Below are 19,512 nucleotides of genomic sequence, written 5' to 3'. Positions count from 1 at the left end.
GTCGCGTCTTTCCATGTTCCTTTGATGCCTTAAGTGGGGTCAGCCATCAAACTGACTCAACTAATTAACTATAATGAGAAGGCCTCTCCTAGTTTGTTAAGTTCAGTGAAAGTTGGTGTCATTTCATGTCCGTGTTCTTGAATCAAAGCGTAGTGAGGAACAAACTCTTCTTCTCGGAGACAAAACTGATGATATGTGAAATGAGCTCCCTGGTCGGTCTCTACTTTGTTGTAGTTGATGAAGCTTTCCCCAACGTCTGCTCTCTCAAGATTTCGCCGTAGCCGCCAAATGGTGTGACCAATAACGATGACAGTGCCGGTTTACTCTAACGATCGGGAGACAAAACCTTGTTCTTCGCGTTCCTTGGGGAGTTGGTATAATAACCATGACATTGTCTGCGATTGCAATATTGGCATTTAAGGAATCGATGCACCAGTCAATTCCACTGAGTAAATTGTTACAAGTTTGATTCAACACCACTTAAATTGATACGCATTCTACAATGTGCGCCAGACCACTGGAGACAACTCTCCCATGCATTGCTTAATAACTAAGGGCGACAGATGTCAACTACAATATTTTAAATATATTTCAAACAGATACGACACTAATGACCTTAATGCTCCACTGCAAAAAGTTTGCATGTTTTTTTTTTTAAACGACATTGGGGCTGGGAGTGCCCTCCGTGTCTGGTTGTGACAACGTTAATTCCCTGTGTTTGCATGAAAAATGTGGACGGGGGCAAGGTGGGCAAAATAAACACCCCTTGGGAGCTGTTGTACCAGCTCAGTTGCCTGGAGTCAGTTTCCGTGTTGCGAAGTTCTGCTCTGACCAAAGTGATATCTTTGGTTGGGGCAAAAAAAAAAAAAAAGGTGGGGGGTCACAACTTAGATACAATTGATAATAACACCTTCAGCTTCTACCTCTCACCCCCTTCCCCTGCTAATTTAGTCTGTCCCCAGGTGAAATTATATTCATATAATTTGGGGATCCCCAGCCTTTTTCAGCCCAAAGGTTCCTTTGGAATTTTGACATGGTGTGGTGAGGGCAGTCACAAAATGGCTGCTGCGGGTGAAGAAGAAAATATTGGATTTATATCCCACCCTTCTCAAAGTCTCAGAGCGGCTCACCATCTCCTTTATCTTCTTCCTCCACAACAGACACCCTGTGAGGTTGGTGGCACTGAGAGAGTTCTCACAGAAGCTGCCCTTTCAAGGACAACTCTGCGAGAGCCATGGCTGACCCAAGGCTGTTCCAGCAGCTGCAGGTGGAGGAGTGGGGAATCAAACCCAATTCTCCCAGATAAGAGTCAAACGCGGTTCTCCCAGATAAGGGTGTAATTGTGGGGATGTCAAGTACATAGTCAGACCAGGGGCTGCTCTGGCCCAGATCTGGAAGAACATGATCCAAACAAATCATACATTTGCAGTGCAATCCTAAACAGAGTTGTATTCTTTTTTAAAGATAATTCTATTTCAAGAAGAAAAAAAATTACAATAATACAATGTTGGATCACATTTGCTTCAAGAGCTGTACCCGTCTAAGTCCATTGAAGTCAGAGTGGTTAGCAAGGTGCGTCTCTACGTAAGATTGCTCTGTTGTACAGCAGTTTCATGAGCAGTTAGGGCTGAATGTGCCATTTGCACCATAGCTGTTGTCTGTCAAAAAAATAATGCCAACAATGCCAGTGGGTGGACTGTAGTAACCCTGACAGCTGCGTAAAATAAACAGATACAAGCACATGCATGCATGCAACACTGTCGCTCTAGCTGGGTTCTTGCGATGGCTAAGCTTTGAGCAGGGTGATTGGGGTATTTATTGGCCTTTGCCCTTCTGCCCTAGCTCCCGTGCCCTTTGGTCAGGGAACATGGTCAAAGAGATCAAGGGTGTGTTCCCACAGAAGCAGCAGGCCATTATGTAACACGTCATCTTCAAAGTCAAAGGAATTCCATTGGACTCGTAACTGTGTTGTTAGGGGCTGATACAGTCATTTCTGTTGTACAGTCAGTCCCTTGAGTGATCTCTGTTATCTAAATATCCTTGGAAAGATCATTCATGTCTGCACGATGAATGCAGTTTGGTCCACTAAACTTGGACTCCAGAGTATGTGGTTGATGCAGAATCACGTTGTGTACATCATGTGCGCCGTTCCTTCCTAGGTATTCCAGTGATATGGGTCAACCTGGATATTATTCCAGGTTTCGGTGTTATCGGCATTAATTTCAGTAAAGAAAAAAACCCTTTTTGATTGAATCTGCCTTGTTCTCTCCAAATTTGTTTTGCTTTTCCAGACCCGAAGCGAAGCGGCCATGACAGTGTTAAGCGGACACGTGGTCGTTTGCATATTTGGGGATGTGACATCAGCCCTGATCGGATTGCGAAACTTTGTGATGCCGCTGCGAGCTAGCAACTTCCACTATCACGAGCTGAAGCACATTGTGTTTGTGGGCTCTCTCGAATACCTGAGGAGAGAATGGGAGACGCTGCATAATTTCCCCAAGATCTCCATCTTGCCCGTAAGTCCAGAAAGCCACGTTTTCTTTGCTTTTCTTCCCCTTTTCCTTTTATAAAGACGTCAACTGGATGGAACAGCAGGATTTGAGACTAGAAGCACCTTAGAAACCAACAAAAATTTCAGGATATGAAGAAGATATTGGATTTATACCCCACCCTTCACTCTGAATCTCAGCGTCTCAGAGCAGCTTACAATCTCCTTTCTCTTCCTCCTCTCACAACAGACATCCTGTGAGGTGGGTAGGGTTGAGAGAGCTCTCCCAGAAGCTGCCCTTTCAAGGACAACCTCTGCCAGAGCTATGGCTGACCCAAGGCCATTCCAACAGGTGCAAGTGGAGGAGTGGGGGATCAAACCTGGTTCTCCCAGTTAAGAGTTTGTGCACTTAACCACGACACCAAATTGGCTCTATGAACTTTATAGGAATCAAAGCTCCCACTTTGACTCTCGAAAGCTCCTGCCCTGAAATTCTTGTCCATTTCCAAGATATTCCTGGACTCCAATCTAGGTGCTCTACTGCAGACCAAACACAGCTACGCTCTGCAACTAACTGAGAGGGAAGGCTGATGAGATGAAAACAGTGGGAACTTTGGGTGAAATGGACTTCCTCATGCTGGACTTTTTATGGAAAGGTCTAGGAGGGTGTAGTAAAAAATATGTCTGGTTGGTTTCAGAGGGGAGCCTTGTTGATCTGTGGTATCACATCTGCGTTTGAGCCCGGAAGCCCATCAGTGAACAACGATATCTTCAGGGTATGAGCTTCCAAGAGTCAAAGCTCCCTATGTCAGATATCTAACAAAACGGACACCCCAAAAGTCTTGTTGGTCTCTCTGAAGTGTTCCTGGACTCAAATCTACCTATCCTACTGTGGACCAGTGCAGATGCCCTCTGACATTATCCACCGGACGGAGTCACGCTGGCTTTGATCTTGGACTTTTGTTCTTCCTTTTAACTTTCGCCTGGTTGTAGGCCTGAGGACTTGGCCTTTTCCCTGTCTGTTGCCTCTATGAAAGCTCAGCCCGGGGAGACCTTATTAGGAGGACTTTGCCGACGCACCTGGTCCCTCATCAGGGATGGATTTCAGCGGCCATCAAATATATTAGCCCCGCTGCCTATTGAGCACTGGCTGGAGTTGCCCTGCGTGCAGCCAATTTTGATGTTATGATTTTTCCTGACAAGAATGACAGACCTTACTTATGGCATTATTTATGCCTCTAAACCCTTTGAAAACATTTTGTATTATTTGTCTATCTACCTAATCTATCTGTATCCGTAAAGACCTTCAAGATGCCGGCCCGCTGGCTTTGCTTTATTTAACAGCCTGACAGTGGCATTTCATCTTTTTAAGGGGATTTGGGCGGTCATTCGATAGGAGTTTCTTTTAATGCAATGAGTCCAGAATGGAAAGAGCCCCAATCCTTCAATACGTGCCGTTGCCATTTATGCTTGACTGCTAACGGTAGTTCGGATTCCTATTACATTGTTGTTTGCATTCAGTGAACAAGGCGTAAAGCAGCAAAGAGAATTGCGATGATTTCCGCATGAGATGCTTTGCATTTTTTTTTATTTTGCTTTTTCCTTCATAAAAATCAACATCTCTTTAAAAAAATCGGTCTGGGATGTGGAAGACAAGCCTCTTCAGCTTGCTTCGCTGTGCCTCTTAAAGCTGCAGCCTTCTTACACATCACCTCCTGTCCCACACATTTAAAATAATGTAGTAAAAGAGCTATCCATGCACCTGTTTTTGATGCCCAGATTCACCAGGGCACTGGCTGTGCATAATACGCTCAGGATGGGCTTTGTGTGGCTTGGGCAGAATCTCTTTTCAAGGTTTATTGTTTTGTGTGCTTATCCCAGTGCATGCAGACTTTACGTGCCACCTCCTTGTGCACCAGAGGGGAGCCATGCTGGTGTGCGGGAGACAAGACATAGGTCCAAACCCTATTTGGTGTAACGCTAAGCCACAGGTGAAAGCGCTTTATGCACAACTGCCATGTCACTTAAATTGGGCCCCGAGTGACCCACAAAGCAATCCTAAGTAGAGTCAGGGCTCTTTTTGTAGCAGGAACTCCTTTGCATATCAGGCTGATGTAGGCAATCCCCCAAGAGGTTACAGGCTTGTAAGAGCCCTGTAAGCTCTTGGAGGATTGGCTACATCGGGGGTGGAGCCTGATATGCAAAGGAGTTCCTGCTGCTGCTGCAAAAAAGCAAGCCCTGAGTAGAGTTGTACTCTTCTAAGTCAGTGGACTTAACAGAGTTTAACTGTGGTTAGGATCACACTACTAGAATTCAAACCTCTTGGGGCTGATCTGTGTTTTGTGTTTGTGGTGTTAACATGTGCAAAATGAAGGGGAGCCTGCTTCCCGGCACATTCAAGGGCACGCGACAGGGAGCCGTCATTAACATCTCCCCCAGCTCTTGGGTTGCACCCCCTCCACTCTGCAGATGTGGTTCTCCTCTTCACATTGCCCCATGTTTACACTGCCAAATGGAAGCCCCCAAAGGGCACCGTACTGTTTGGAGCAGGGGTCCCGGTGGGCACCGCAGCACCCACTGGCACCTTTCTTGATGCCCATGAAACGTTTTTTTTTAGAAAGTGGGTGGCTCTCCAGATGTTTTTTGCCTACAACTCCCATCAGCCCCAGCCATCAGCCATGCTGATGGAAGTTGTAGGCAAAAAACATCTGGAGAGCTACCGTTGGCCACCCCTGACCTATATCTTCTCCCCATACAACAGACACCCTGTGAGGTGTGTGGAGCTGAGAGGACTCTCACAGCAGCTGCCCTTTCAGAGGTATGGCTAACCCAAGGCCATGCCAGCAGCTGCAAGTGGAGGAGTGGGGAATCAAACCCGGTTCTCCCAGATAAGAGTCCGCGCACTTAACCACTACACCAAACTGGCTCTCAAACCTTCTTTCAAAAGAAAGAAACCAAAGGATCATCACAGCATTTTACTGTAAATGTAAAGAGCCAGTTGGTGTAGATTGCGGTGTAAGTGTGTGGACTCTTATCTGGGAGAACCGGGTTTGATTACCCACTCCTCCATTTGCACCTGGTGAAATGTGGCCTTGGGTTAGCCATAGCTCTCGCAGGAGTTATCCTTGAAAGGGCAGCTGCTGTGAGAGCCCTCTCAGCCCCACCCATCTCATAGGGTGTCTGTTGTGGGGGGAGAAGATATAGGACGTTGTAAGCCACTCTGAGTCTCTGCTTCAGAGAGAAGGGCGGGGTATATATCTGCAGTCGTCTTCTTTATCAGCAGGGAACAGTACAGCGATGGTCTGTATTAACTTAGTGTTCTCTTTCTCTTTCAAAGAGCTTTAAATATCAGTCCTTTTCTTTAAGCACCTAGCAGGGGTGGGGATGAACAATTGATCTTTCCTGCAGATCACTTTAGGTAATCTATGTTTGGGATATTTAAACAAATTGGTTTCCTTTGCTGGCATTGAGGCATGTGAAGCCATCCCCGGTTTAAATGGTGACTCTTTCGGCTGGGACTTACTTGACTCGATATATCAGTCAGCAGACGCTGAGAACACGCTGCTTTGTGAACGCTCTGAAAAGCCGAGCTTGCCAAACGAGGGTGAAGGAAATTGAGACGATTCTGAGTTTGCCGGCGAGATGCCGCACGCTGGCCTCCTCATCAGCCCCGCGCCTTGCTTTTTCAGTAACAGGTTGACCGAGTATTGAGACTTCACGCAAAAATGCCGCCATCAGCACCAACTACCCTTTAGATTAGCACGTCCCTTCTATTCCCTGGCACATAGTTAGACCAGCTTAATATCACAGCATAAAAAGGATACTTGTTAAATAATTTCCCAAAGCTCCTTCTCAGTATTTAATTTGTTTTTCTCCTCTCTCCCTCTCCCTCCCTCTCGCTCTGTCTCTCTCTCTGCCAAAGGGTACACCATTAAGTCGAGCTGATTTAAGGGCTGTCAACATCAACCTCTGCGACATGTGCGTAATCCTGTCAGCCAATCAGAATAATATTGATGATTCCTCACTGCAGGACAAGGAATGCATCTTGGCGTCACTCAACATCAAGTCTATGCAGTTTGATGACAGCATCGGGGTCTTGCAGGCTAATTCCCAAGGTAAGAGCTGCCCTATAATACTTCTCGATGGTGCCTACGGGGGACAGGCCTGGCAAGAAGAATATCCCTCACTCTGTAATTCAAAGGGACCTTACATCAGCTCGCTTGACAGTTAAACCTGCTGATTGGTATGGGGGGGGGGCGTTAAAGGGACGGTTGCAACACCTCTCTGCAGTTCATGCACACACAAGCCAGTTTTGGTGATCGGAGCAGGGGAGAGAGAAAGGACCGAGCAGAGAATATTTTGTTTTGCGCTTAGAGAGGCAAGGGCTAAATCCGCACGGCTCCACAGCCCGCCGGTTCATTGCAGTTCGAGTCGCAGTGGGACACGTCACACCGCCAGAGGTGAGTCGTCCTCTGGCCAAATGCAAAACAGGATAATTGCAAATGCTGTCTGACAAGGGTGTTTACAGCCAAATGCCACGCGGCACAATAATCACGCTTACAATAAGAACACCTTTCGACAAAAAGAAGAGACGGAAGGAGGGATGGGAAGGATTTGTAAAGGGGGCAGCTGTATAAAAATCTACGAGGAAGGTCTCTCGCCATCTTTTTAAAAATTCTCAGAGAGCTCTTGATCAGAAAGAATAGAGGGATTAACAGAGTGCTCTGTTGCGCCCTCACATTAGTGTCCTTGTTATCAGTACCACACCAAGGTCACAGGGAGGAGGCTTAAAATGCACAACAAAACACAGCAGTTTTTTTTTTAAAATCTTCTAAAACCTTGTAAAATGGCTTCCCATAAACAAGACTGTGCGTTTCCAGGATGTTTGCCACTGAATTCCAGCTTTGCAACGTGGAAAACAAAATTCCATAACTGGGATTGTTCGCAGCTGGTACGGTGATGGTGAATTTGATTGCAGCCGATATTCCATATGTTTCTTTACGTTCCACTGCATTGCAAAGAGACACAGCAACAACCAAGAGCACATACACCCTTTCCAACGACGCAAAATAAAATCAGCGCCCACATCTTTTGCTGGCGCAAGTGTTCCCTCTAAGCTGAGTTAGCATGAGCTAGCTCACAGTTTTTCAGCCTCTGGCTCACACATTTTTGTCTTAGCTGAGGAAAAATGGCCCCAGAGCAAACTAATTGATGCAGCAGCTCAAAACTTTAATGCCAGTAGCTCAAAAAGTGGAATTTTTGCTCACAAGACTCCACAGCTTAGAGGGACTATTGGCTGGTTCCCCTAAACTCTACTCAGGCAACAAGTTTTAAGACTTGGGCTGAGTTGAGATCAAGAGACAGGAGAAAGGAGAAAGGAGAGGAAGCTGCTCCCCCCTGACCCCACTGAATTCTGCCCCTTCATCTGGTTCTGGTGGACATTGCAGTTAAGTTTGTTTTTGTTTTTGTTTTTTGTAGTTTTCCACTCCAAATAGGTCCTCTTTTTACAAAAGGTCACATTTTTGTACACAACTTCTGGTTCTCCCAAGTCTGCAGAGCCTTATACCACCATTTTAACCAAACCCATTTGGTAGCTTGGATCTCGACACTTTGGGTGGCAGCGCTAAGCTGTCCAACATAGTGGTTTTGAGGTCAGGACAGCTGTTCAAGCCAGTGGTCCCACAGGGATGCTGAAATAGCGCAGGACTGAACTGCATGTACGCCTGCATTGGTTCACTCCTTCCAGACTGTGCTGCATAATTGTGAAGCTCTGGCAGAGGTTGTCCTTGAAAGGGCAGCTGCTGTGAGAGCCCTTTCCAGCCCCACCCACCTCTGTTGTGGGGAAGGAAGGTAAAGGAGATTGTGGGCCGCTCTGAGACTCTTCGGAGTGGAGGGCGGGATATAAATCCATTGTCTTCATCTACCTCACAGGGTGTCTGTTGTGGGGGAGGAAGGGAAAGGAGATTGTGAGCCGCTCTGAGACGCTTCGGAGTGGAGGGCGGGATATAAATCCAATATCTTCTTCTTCTTGAAGTCCAGAAACTTGTTGGGCTTTTTATTATATTTATTTATTTAAAATATTTATTAACCACCTTCTTTTCCCTTGTGGAGGTCAAGGCAGCATACAACATGATAAAATACATAAAAACCAAAAATTAAAAATCACAGCTCCAGAGTGCTAGTAAATTTAAGTAAATGCAGTCAAATGCATAAAACTGCCTTCCACTTCTTCCTAAAGAGTGAAAACATAGGGGCCAGATGTACCTCCCTGGGGAGGTTGTTCCCTAATTGTGGGGCTACTACTGAAAAGGCCCTGTCTCATGTACCCACCAAACAAGGTTTTTGATTGATGGGACAGTCAGGAAGGCCTCTCCTTCCAAGCTTAATTCTTGGGCAGAAACATCTGGGACAAGCAGTTCCTTCAGGTACTCCAGCTTGAAGCCATGTAGGGCTTTTGTTTGTTTTAGTAAGAAATGAAAAGCGGTGATCGGTAGGAAATGAAAGCTGCCAAATTCAGTGCACAAAAACACAAAAGGGAACAGTGTATTACTGTAGCATATCAGTGGACTTTAAATAAGCTCAGATTTTCACAAGTTGACTATTCCAGAGTTTCCATGAGTAGGGATTTGCTCATCACAGCATGCCCCACTAAAGGAGTTTGTTGCTATACTGTATATATTATGTATCCCCTTTTCAACATCTCATAGAACTAGACCATTTCTTATAAATCAATGTTAATTAAGGACCTAACTAACAGGTTGTAAAGACTGAAGGTGGTTGACTATCCTCATCTCTTGAACACTGGTTGTGACTACATCAAAAGAGGGTTAAACCCAGGGGTTGAACTCTAGCAGAAGCTCCTTTGCATATTAGGCCACACACGCCTAATGTAGCCAATCCTCCTAGAGCTTACAAAAAACTTGTAAGTTCTTTGAGGATTGGCTACATCAGGGGTGTGTGGCCTAATATGCAAAGGAGCTCCTGCTAGAATTCCACCCCTGGTTACACCCATGGCACCTGAACTACTCAGTTCCTTTAACCTTTGTTAAAGGAAGGTGGAATATGAGAGCAAAATGGAAGGATGCAGAAAGAGGGGAGAAAGGTGGGCTGAGGAGACGCAAATTCCTTGGAGGGCTGGTCATCTGGTGGGCTCGTGGATTTGTTTTCAGGAGATATTGGGTTTGGATCTGGGTGGTAGGAGGGGTCTTCGCTGATCTGTGTCTGGGCACCTGTGATGGTTCTCCAGAGCTCTGGTGGGAAGATGGACAGACCGACAAATTGCAAGTGGACCCCAGGTAGAGAAGGTTGGGGTCCTCGGGTTGAAAAGTGCGAAGTCTAGTCATGTGGCATGCTTAGCGCACAGCACTTCATCTTCATAGCAAAGCATTTTTATGCTGCCGTTTTTCTGTCCCCCGTGATCTATTCGAGCAGCCAGTGCTACTGCAAATATGGTTTCTTCTCACTTGGCCACCAAAGATGGGTTGAGCGAGGCCCACACATTCAGTCTCGGGACTGCTGGTTCAGAGCACCAGCTGGAACTTTACTGGTTCCACTAAAACCACTCTGAAAAAAGCCAACTTGACCCTGGTATCTAAACCTTTAAAGCCCTATATGGCCAGGGACCAGCATACCTTTGGGACCACCTCTCCCTGTATGAGCCCCGTAAGTCTTTACGATCAGCGACCCAACAACTTTTGGTAATACCCCACCCCAGAGATGGCCATCTGGCCTTGACGAGGGCAAGGGCCTTTTCAGCCCTGGACCCAGCCTGGTGGAATGAGCTCTCCGTGGAAATCCGGGCCCTGCGGGATCTGCTCCAATCCCACAGGGCCTGTAAAACAGCTCTTTTGCCAGGCTTTCAGCTGAGGCAGCGGACGTCACTTGTTACCGGCCTCCCCCCTTCATTCCATCCCAGTGCTATGAGATTTGCTGGACCTAGACAAGAGGCCATGTCTGTGAGGCAGAACCTGCCATTTTTTTCTCTACTGTCAGTCTGTAGTTTTAGATTTTATATACTTGATGAATGATGATGAATTGCAGATTTATACTCCATCCTTCTCTCTGAATCAGAGACTCAGAGCGGCTTACAATCTCCTATATCTTCTCCCCCCCCCCACAACAGACACCCTGTGAGGTGGGTGGGGCTGAGAGGGCTCTCACAGCGGCTGCCCTTTCATGGACAGAGACTCAGAGTGGCCTACAATCTCCTATATCTTCTCCCCCCACAACAGACACCCTGTGAGGTGGGTGGGGCTGAGAGGGCTCTCACAGCAGCTGCCCTTTCAAGGACAACTCCTGCGAGGGTTATGGCTAAACCAAGGCCATTCCAGCAGGTGCAAGTGGAGGAGTGGGGAATCAAACCCGGTTCTCCCAAATAAGAGTCCATGAACTTAACCACTACACCAAACTGGCTTTAAATTGGTCTTTTATTATTTTTTTGTGTGTGTGTGTTGATTGTTTTTATGATGTAACCCACCCTGAGCCTGTCCTACGGGAAGGGCGGGCTAAAAACCGAATAAAATAAATAAATAAATAAATAAAACTGGCATTTCCACACAGGCTTGAGGAACCAGGGCCTGATTAGAAGCATGAGCTCTAGTTTGGGAGGGGGGATGTACGGGAGGGAAAAGCCACCCATTGCGGAGGGCAGACTCTTTAAAACTACTCAAAAGAAAGCCCTCAGCCTCGTGATAGATGGAGCCACTTACGCGGGCCCCACTTCCAGTCTTGTCATTGCACTTTCCCGACACAACAGGGGATTTTCTTGAAGGATGTTAAATACCACGATTCACGTTGTCAGAAGCAATTAAATCAAAAAGGGGTGGCGTCAGCTTTGGTGGAAACGGTATTTGGAGTGACAGTTGTGTCTGTGAGATGTGGTTTGAGCATTGCGGTCCAGGGGGGGAAGTCTCATGTACAAGTGCCCTCCCCCGCCTGAAATGATTGGGAGATGCACAAAGGACACTTCTGTGCTCTAGAGCAAGTCTTGCCCCCCCCCCCCCCAAAAGAACTTCCCCAGTGGATTGTGTTCAGCAGAAAGGAGGCATAGCCCTAGTGGCTTTGTGCAAAACATAAGCACTTCGCAGCGCCTTACTGAGTGCTTTTATTTGCAAAGGCGACGGTTGCTTTCCTTTTGCTGAAAGTATGTGCATTATTTATCCTGGGAGAACACGTCAATTCACATCATTAGGTACAAACACGGGCCATCACGGACACAGCTCTCTGCTGGGCTATGCACATTTGTACCAACCCCTTCGGTGAGGAGATTTCGTGCATCCCCCAGTCGCCTCATCGCCGCCACAAAAGGCAGGTACCGTTTCCCCCGCTCTGTGCCTTTAACTTGGATCTGGAATGCAAAATCTATTTGCGATATCTGGGCCAAGGGAGGTAAGATTGAAATCCACCAGACAGAAGGCCTTCTCGATTGCTGCCCCCTATTGGTGGAACCAGTTGCCCGAGGAAGTGAGGGCCTTGCGGGACCTCACCCAGTTCCGCAAGGCCTGGAAGACAGCACTCTTCCGGCCGGCCTTTAATTGATTCTGGAGTGCCGATATAGTAGTAAAGAATGATACCTAATAAATACTGAACGCCATTGGAAATGAAATTACATCAAACGATATCAGCACCTGACTGTTTTAATGTTTATTTTAAATATGATGTAATTAATGTGTTGGATCAATGTGTTGAAATGTTATTGCAATTTTATTGGTTGTGAGCCTCCCTGAGCCTGCTTCGGCAGGGAGGGCAGGATATAAATCTCATAAACCATAACAGTTGCCCTACACCCAGAAGTATTCATAGACAGGGAGCCTTGAGGTGCAACAAATACCACCAACTCGTGGTCCGCAGTTTAAAGCACAGGCAGAGCCAGAAGTAAAGGTGCCCAAGGATTTGGAGCCCTGACTTGGATACTTGTCTTAGCAGTAGTATGTGCGAAAAGGATATAGGAGTCTTAGTGGATCATATACTCATTTGGAGTACTGTGTGCAGTTCTGGTCGCCGCACCTCAAAAAGGATATTATAGCTTTAGAGAAGGTGCAGAGAAGGGCAACTAGAATGATTAAAGGGCTGGAGCACTTTCCCTATGAAGAAAGGTTGAAACGCTTGGGACTCTTTAGCTTGGAGAAACGTCGACTGCGGGGTGACATGATAGAGGTTTACAAGATAATGCATGGAATGGAGAAAGTAGAGAAAGAAGTACTTTTCTCCCTTTCTCACAATACAAGAACTCGTGGGCATTCGATGAAATTGCTGAGCAGACAGGTTAAGACGGATAAAAGGAAGTACTTCTTCACCCAAAGGGTGATTAACATGTGGAATTCACTGCCACAGGAGGTGGTGGCGGCCACAAGTATAGCCACCTTCAAGAGGGGTTTAGATAAAAATATGGAGCACAGGTCCATCAGTGGCTATTAGCCACAGTGTATGGAGCACAGGTCCACCAGTGGCTATTAGCCACAGTGTATGTGTGTATATAACATTTTTTGCCACTGTGTGACACAGAGTGTTGGACTTGATGGGCCGTTGGCCTGATCCAACATGGCTTCTCTTATGTTCTTATGTTCTTAACCCGGGCTAGCTCAATCTTGCCAGATCTCAGAAGTTAAGCAGGGTCAACCCTGGTTTGTACTTGACTAGGAGACCACCAAGGAAGTCCAGGGTCATGATGCAGACACAGGCAACAAAGCTGTGATAATGTCTTGGAGGACAGGTTAGGTGCTATAGGTCTGGAGGTGGGCAAATGTTATCCCCATCATCAAGATGGGAAAAAAGAAGGATCCGAGTCACTACCGACCTGTCAGCTTGACGTCTGTACCTGGAAAAGTTTTTGAACAAATCATCAGTCAGTCAGTTCTAGAACATTTAGGAAGGATAGCTGTGATTATTAAGAGGCAGCATGGGTATCTCAAGAACAAGTCATGTCAGACATAAGAACATAACCGTTGACAAGTTGGTAAAATGTGGTTTAGATCCTGTTACCGTTAGGTGGATCTGTAACTGGTTGACAGATCGCACCCAAAGAGTGCCTGTGAATGGTTCCTCATCCTCTTGGAGAGGAGTGACAAGTGGAGTGCCTCAAGGATCTGTCCTGGGACCTGTTTTGTTCAGCATCTTTATCCATGATTTGGATGAAGGAATAGAGGGAACGCTTATTAAATCTGCAGATGATACTAAATTGGGAGGGGTTGCAAACACAGAAGAAGACAAACAGGATACAGGATGACCTTGACAGGCTGGAAAACTGGGCTAAAATCAATAAAATGAATTTTAACGGGGATAAATGTAAAGTTCTGCATTTAGGTAGGAAAAATCCAATGCATGGTTATAGGATGGGGGAGACTTGTCTTAGCAGTAGTATGTGCGAAAAGGATATAGGAGTCTTAGTGGATCATATGCTGAACATGAGTCAACAGTGTGATGCGGTGGCTAAAAAGGCAAATGCATTTTAAGAAGGATATAGACAAGCTGGAACGGGTCCAGAGGAGGGCAACAAAGATTGTGAGGGGTCTGGAGACCAAGTCCTATGAGGAAAGGTTGAAGGAGCTGGGGATGTTTAGCCTGGAGAGGAAGTGGCTGAGAGGTGATATGATCACCATCTTCAAGTACTTGAAGGACTGTCATATAGAGGATGGTGTGGAATTGTTTTCTGTGACCCTGGAAGGTAGGACCAGAACCAATGGGTTGAAATTAAATTAAGAGTTTCCAGCTCAACATTAGGAAGAATTTCCTGACGGTTAGAGCAAGTCCTCAGTGGAACAGGCTTCCTTGAGAGGTGGTGGGCTCTCCTTCCTTGGAGATTTTTAAACAGAGGCTAGATGGCCATCTGACAGCAATGAAGATCATGTGAATTTAGGGGGAAGTGTTTGTAAGTTTCCTGCATTGTGCAGGGTGTCAAGTCGACTGATTCAAGAATGAGTCAGAGTTGATACTAAGTTCCCATTTATTGATAACCGGTACTCTGGCATAAGCCTCTAGCTTGCTAAGAATGAAACCAATACAGTGATACATGGGTTTTAAGGTACACTTCAAAACATTCCTACGGGGGGTGGGTTTACAGGAGGAAACATTAAAGCCCTTTATGGTCAGGGACCTGCATATCTACGGGACTGCCTTTCTCCATATATCCCCCAGAGAGCACTGCGTTTAGGGGCAAAAAACCTACTCTCTGCCCTCGGACCAAAAGAAGCCAGGTTATGCGTGACAAGATCTAGGGCTTTTTCGGTGGCAGCACCAGAGCTTTGGAATGCCCTTCCAGAAGCCATACAGGCCCTGCAGGATCTGTCTGCGTTCCGCAGGGCCTGTAAGACCGAGTTGTTCAAGCAGGCCTTCGATGCTTGACGAAAAGCTACCTGCCACCGGACATCACACAGAATGCCGGTGATCACAGCTTGGAATTTTAATGCCGCTTATAATGTATGGATTCAGCACTATATAATGGTTTTAAAAATTGTAATATGTTTTTAAATTGGAAAATGTAAATTATGGTTTTATATATTTTATTGGTTTAACTGTGTAGATATGATACTATGAGCCGCCCTGAGTCCGCTTGCGGAGAGTGTGGGATATAAGTCAAATAAGAACATAAGAGAAGCCATGTTAGATCAGGCCAATGGCCCATCCAGTCCAACATTCTGTGTCACACAGCGGCCAAATATATATATATATACACACACACACACACACACTGTGGCTAATAGCCACTGATGGACCTCTGCTCCATATTTTTATCTAACCCCTTCTTGAAGGTGGCTATGCTTGTGGACGCCACCACCTCCTGTGGCAGTGAATTCCACATGTTAATCACCCTTTGGGTGAAGAAGTACTTCCTTTTATCCGTTTTAACCTGTCTGCTCAGCAATTTCATCGAATGCCCACGAGTTCTTGTATTGTGAGAAAGGGAGAAAAGTACTTCTTTCTCTACTTTCTCCATCCCATGCATTATCTTGTAAACTTCTATCATGTCACCCCTCAGTCGACGTTTCTCCAAGCTAAAGAGCCCTAAGCGTTTCAACCTTTCTTCATAGGGAAGGTGTTCCAGCCCTTTAATCATTTTAGTTGCCCTTCTCTGCACTTTCTCCAATGCTATAATATCCTTTTTGAGGTGCGGTGACCAGAACTGCACACAGTACTCCAAATGAGACCGCACCATCGATTTATACAGAGGCATTATGATACTGGCTGATTTGTTTTCAATTCCCTTCCTAATAATTCCCAGCATGGCGTTGGCCTTTTTTATTGCAAACGCACACTGTCTTGACATTTTCAGTGAATTATCTACCATGACCCCAAGATCTCTCTCTTGGTCTGTCTCTGCCAGTTCACACCCCATCAACTTGTATTTGTAGCTGGGATTCTTGGCCCCAATGTGCATTACTTTGCACTTGGCCACATTGAACCGCATCTGCCACGTTGACGCCCACTCACCCAGCCTCAACAGATCCCTTTGGAGTTCCTCACAATCCTCTCTGGTTCTCACCACCCTGAACAATTTAGTGTCATCCGCAAATTTGGCCACTTCACTGCTCACTCCCAACTCTAAATCATTTATGAACAAGTTAAAGAGGATGGGACCCAGTACCGAGCCCTGCGGCACCCCACTGCTTACCGTCCTCCACTGCGAAGAATGCCCATTTATACTCACTCTCTGCTTCCTATTACTCAGCCAGTTTTTGATCCACAAGAGGACCTGTCCTTTTACTCCATGACTCTCAAGCTTTCTAAGGAGCCTTTGATGAGGAACTTTATCAAAAGCTTTCTGGAAGTCAAGGTAAACAACATCTATCGGGTCTCCTTTGTCCACATGTTTGTTCACCCCCTCAAAGAAATGTAACAGGTTAGTGAGGCAAGATCTTCCCTTGCAGAACCCATGCTGAGTCTTCCTCAATAACCCGTGTTCATCAATGTGCCTACTCATTCTGTCCTTGATAATGGTTTCTACCAACTTTCCCGGTATTGAAGTCAGACTGACTGGCCTGTAATTTCCCGGATCTCCTCTGGAACCCTTTTTAAAGATGGGGGTGACATTTGCTACCTTCCAGTCCTCAGGAACGGAGGCAGATTTCAATGAAAGATTACAGATTTTTGTTAGAAGATCCACAAGTTCAACTTTGAGTTCTTTCAGAACTCTCGGATGTATGCCATCCGGACCCGGTGACTTATTAGTTTTTAATTTGTCTATCAGTTGTAGGACCTCCTCTTTTGTCACCTCAATCTGACTCAGGTCTTTCAACACCCCTTCCAATATTAGTGGTTCTGGGGCGGGCAAACACTTCTCATCTTCCACGGTGAAGACGGAGGCAAAAAATGCGTTCAGCTTCTCAGCCATTTCCCCATCCTCCTTCAGTAATCCTTTTACCCCATGGTCATCCAAGGGCCCCACTGCTTCCCTGGCTGGTTTCCTACTTCTAATATATTTGAAGAAATTTTTATTGTTGGTCTTTATGTTTTTTGCAATATGCTCCTCATAGTCCCTTTTTGCCTGCCTGATCACAGTCTTGCATTTGATTTGCCACTGCCTGTGTTCCCTTTTATTAATCTCACTTGGACTGGTTTTCCACCGCTTAAAGGAGTCCTTCTTACCTTTTACAGCTTCCATTACTTTGTTTGTTAACCATGCTGGCCTCTTCTTATACCTGTTTGTGCCTTTCCTAACTTGTGGTATGTATTTTATCTGAGCTTCTAGGATTATAGTTTTAAATAGTCTCCAAGCTTCCCCAAGGGTTTTGACCGTATTTACCTTTCCTTTCAGTTTCCTCCTCACATGCCTCCTCATCTCAGAGAATTTACCCCTTTTAAAGTTAAATGTGGTTGTGGCGGTCTTTTTGGGCAACTCCCTATTTATATAAATGGTGAAATCAATAACATTATGGTCACTGTTCCCAAGCGGCGCAATCACTTTTACGTCTCTCACCAAGTCTTGGGCATTACTTAGGACCAGATCCAGGATCGCCCCACCCCTGGTAGGTTCTGAGACCATCTGCTCCATAGCACAGTCATTGAGAACATCAAGAAACTCAATCTCTTTCTCTCGACCAGAACACATATTGACCCAATCAATCTGCGGGTAGTTAAAATCACCTATTACGACACAGTTTTTACGTTTAGCCGCTATCTTTAATCCCTCCATCATATTATAATCGTCCTCTCTCTTTTGATTTGGTGGGCGATAACAAACTCCCATAGTTAAATTTCCTTTTGGGCCCTCTATTTCAACCCAAAGCATTTCTAAAAGGGAATCTAATTCTCTGACCTCAGTCTTACTGGACCGTATATCCTCTCTGACATACAGAGCCACCCCACCTCCAACCCTTCCCTCCCTATCCTTCCGATATAACTTATATCCAGGAATCACCGTGTCCCACTGATTCTCCTCATTCCACCAAGTTTCTGAAATTCCCACAATGTCTATGTTTTCTCCCAACACTAAACATTCCAATTCACCAATTTTACTTCGGACACTTCTAGCATTTGCATACAAACATTTATAATTTCCCAAGCAAGCTAGGCCCGCCACCTCTCTCCTGCCGCCTCGAGACTCTAGCAGACAGTCCATACTGTTTGTCACCATCACAGTGGACATCACAGTGTCTAATCTAATAAATAAAAATAAATAAATAAATAAAAATAAATAAATAAATAAAAATAAATAAATAAAATCTAATAAATAAAAATAAATAAACCGTTGCCCCTCCCAAACGCCAAGAATACAGAGCATCACTTGCTCCAGACAGAGATTTCCAACAATGTGCTGTGTCCATTAGCCACTGATGGACCTCCATATGTTTATCCAATCCCCTTTTGAAGTTGTCTATGCTTGTAGCCCCCGCCACCTTCTGTGGCAGTGAATTCCATGTGTTAATCACCCTTTGGGGGAAGAAGGACTTCCTTTTATCCATTCTAACCTGGCTGCTCAGCAATTTCATTGAGTGTCCATAAGTTCTTGTATTGTGAGAAAGGGAGAAAAGTACTTTTTTCTCTACCTTCTCTATCTTGTGTATAATCTTGTAAAGCTCTATCATGTAATCCCTTAGTTGACATTTCTCCAAGCTAAAGAGTGCCAAGCGTTTTAACCTTTGTTCATAAGGAAAGTGTTCCAACCCTTTAATCATTCTAGTTGCCCTTTTCTGGACTTTCCCCAATACTATATTATCTTTTTTGAGGTGCGGTGACCAGAATTGTACACAGTACACCAAATGAGACCGCACAACCAAATTATACAGGGGCATTATGACTGGGGAAGGCCATGGAAAACCACCCCGTAAAAAGTCTGCCGTGAAAACGTTGTGAAAGCAACGTCACCCCAGAGTCGAAAACGACTGGTGCTTTCACAGGGGACTACCTTTATTATGATACTGGGTGATTCCTTTACAATTCCCTTCCTAATAATTCCCAGCATAGCATTGGCCTTTTTAATTGCAGTTGCGTGCTGTCTCGACATTTTCAGTGAGCTATCCGCCACAACCCCATGATCTTTCTCTTGGTCCATCTGTTCACACCCCATCATCTTGTATTTATAGTTAGGATTTTTGTCCCCAATGCGCATTACCTTGCACTTGGCCAAATTGAACCTCATTTGCCATGTTGACGCTCACTCGCCCAGCCTCGACAGGTCCCTTTGGAGTGCCTCACAATCCTCTCTGGTTCTCACCACCCTGAACAATTTAGCGTCATCCACAAAGTTGGCTTGGTGATCCTTCTCATCCTCTAATAGAAAGCTCTTTCATTTGAATGAGAGACGCCAATAAGAAGCCTTGCCCTATAAGCACCCCCTTTCTGTTGAACATGGTGGGCATCATGGGAAATATTGGTGTATGCCATAATGCCCATGGGCGCCACATTGGGGGACCCTGCCTGAGAGGAAGACTTCTGTTCTTTGACTGGCTGCTAGATGGCAAAACTGCCTGGCCCCTTCTCCTCATCTTTGTCTTTTCAGAACGTCTCTCTCAACCTTCAGGGAGAAGATAAAGCAATCCCGGATCCTTCTCCACCTCTACAAGCCACTGTAGCAACGGGAACCATTTTGA

General features: G+C 45.7%; 1 protein-coding gene across 8 annotated transcripts in view; it reads left to right on the top strand.

Annotated features, from left to right (window-relative positions):
- Positions 1–19,512, top strand: part of KCNMA1 (potassium calcium-activated channel subfamily M alpha 1) — an 866,219-nt gene that overhangs the window by 764,404 nt on the left and 82,303 nt on the right. For all 8 annotated transcript variants that reach the window (XM_060236723.1, XM_060236715.1, XM_060236714.1 and 5 more), the window contains 2 exons: positions 2,292–2,516; positions 6,411–6,603. In XM_060236723.1, the coding sequence (XP_060092706.1) occupies positions 2,292–2,516; positions 6,411–6,603 (418 nt within the window). The remainder of the gene's footprint in view (positions 1–2,291; positions 2,517–6,410; positions 6,604–19,512) is intronic.

This window comes from Heteronotia binoei, chromosome 4, assembly GCF_032191835.1.
Source record: "Heteronotia binoei isolate CCM8104 ecotype False Entrance Well chromosome 4, APGP_CSIRO_Hbin_v1, whole genome shotgun sequence".
NCBI classification, from domain to species: domain Eukaryota; kingdom Metazoa; phylum Chordata; class Lepidosauria; order Squamata; family Gekkonidae; genus Heteronotia; species Heteronotia binoei.
Note: the sequence above shows the minus strand (reverse complement) of the source record. Positions and strands in the feature narration are given on the sequence as shown.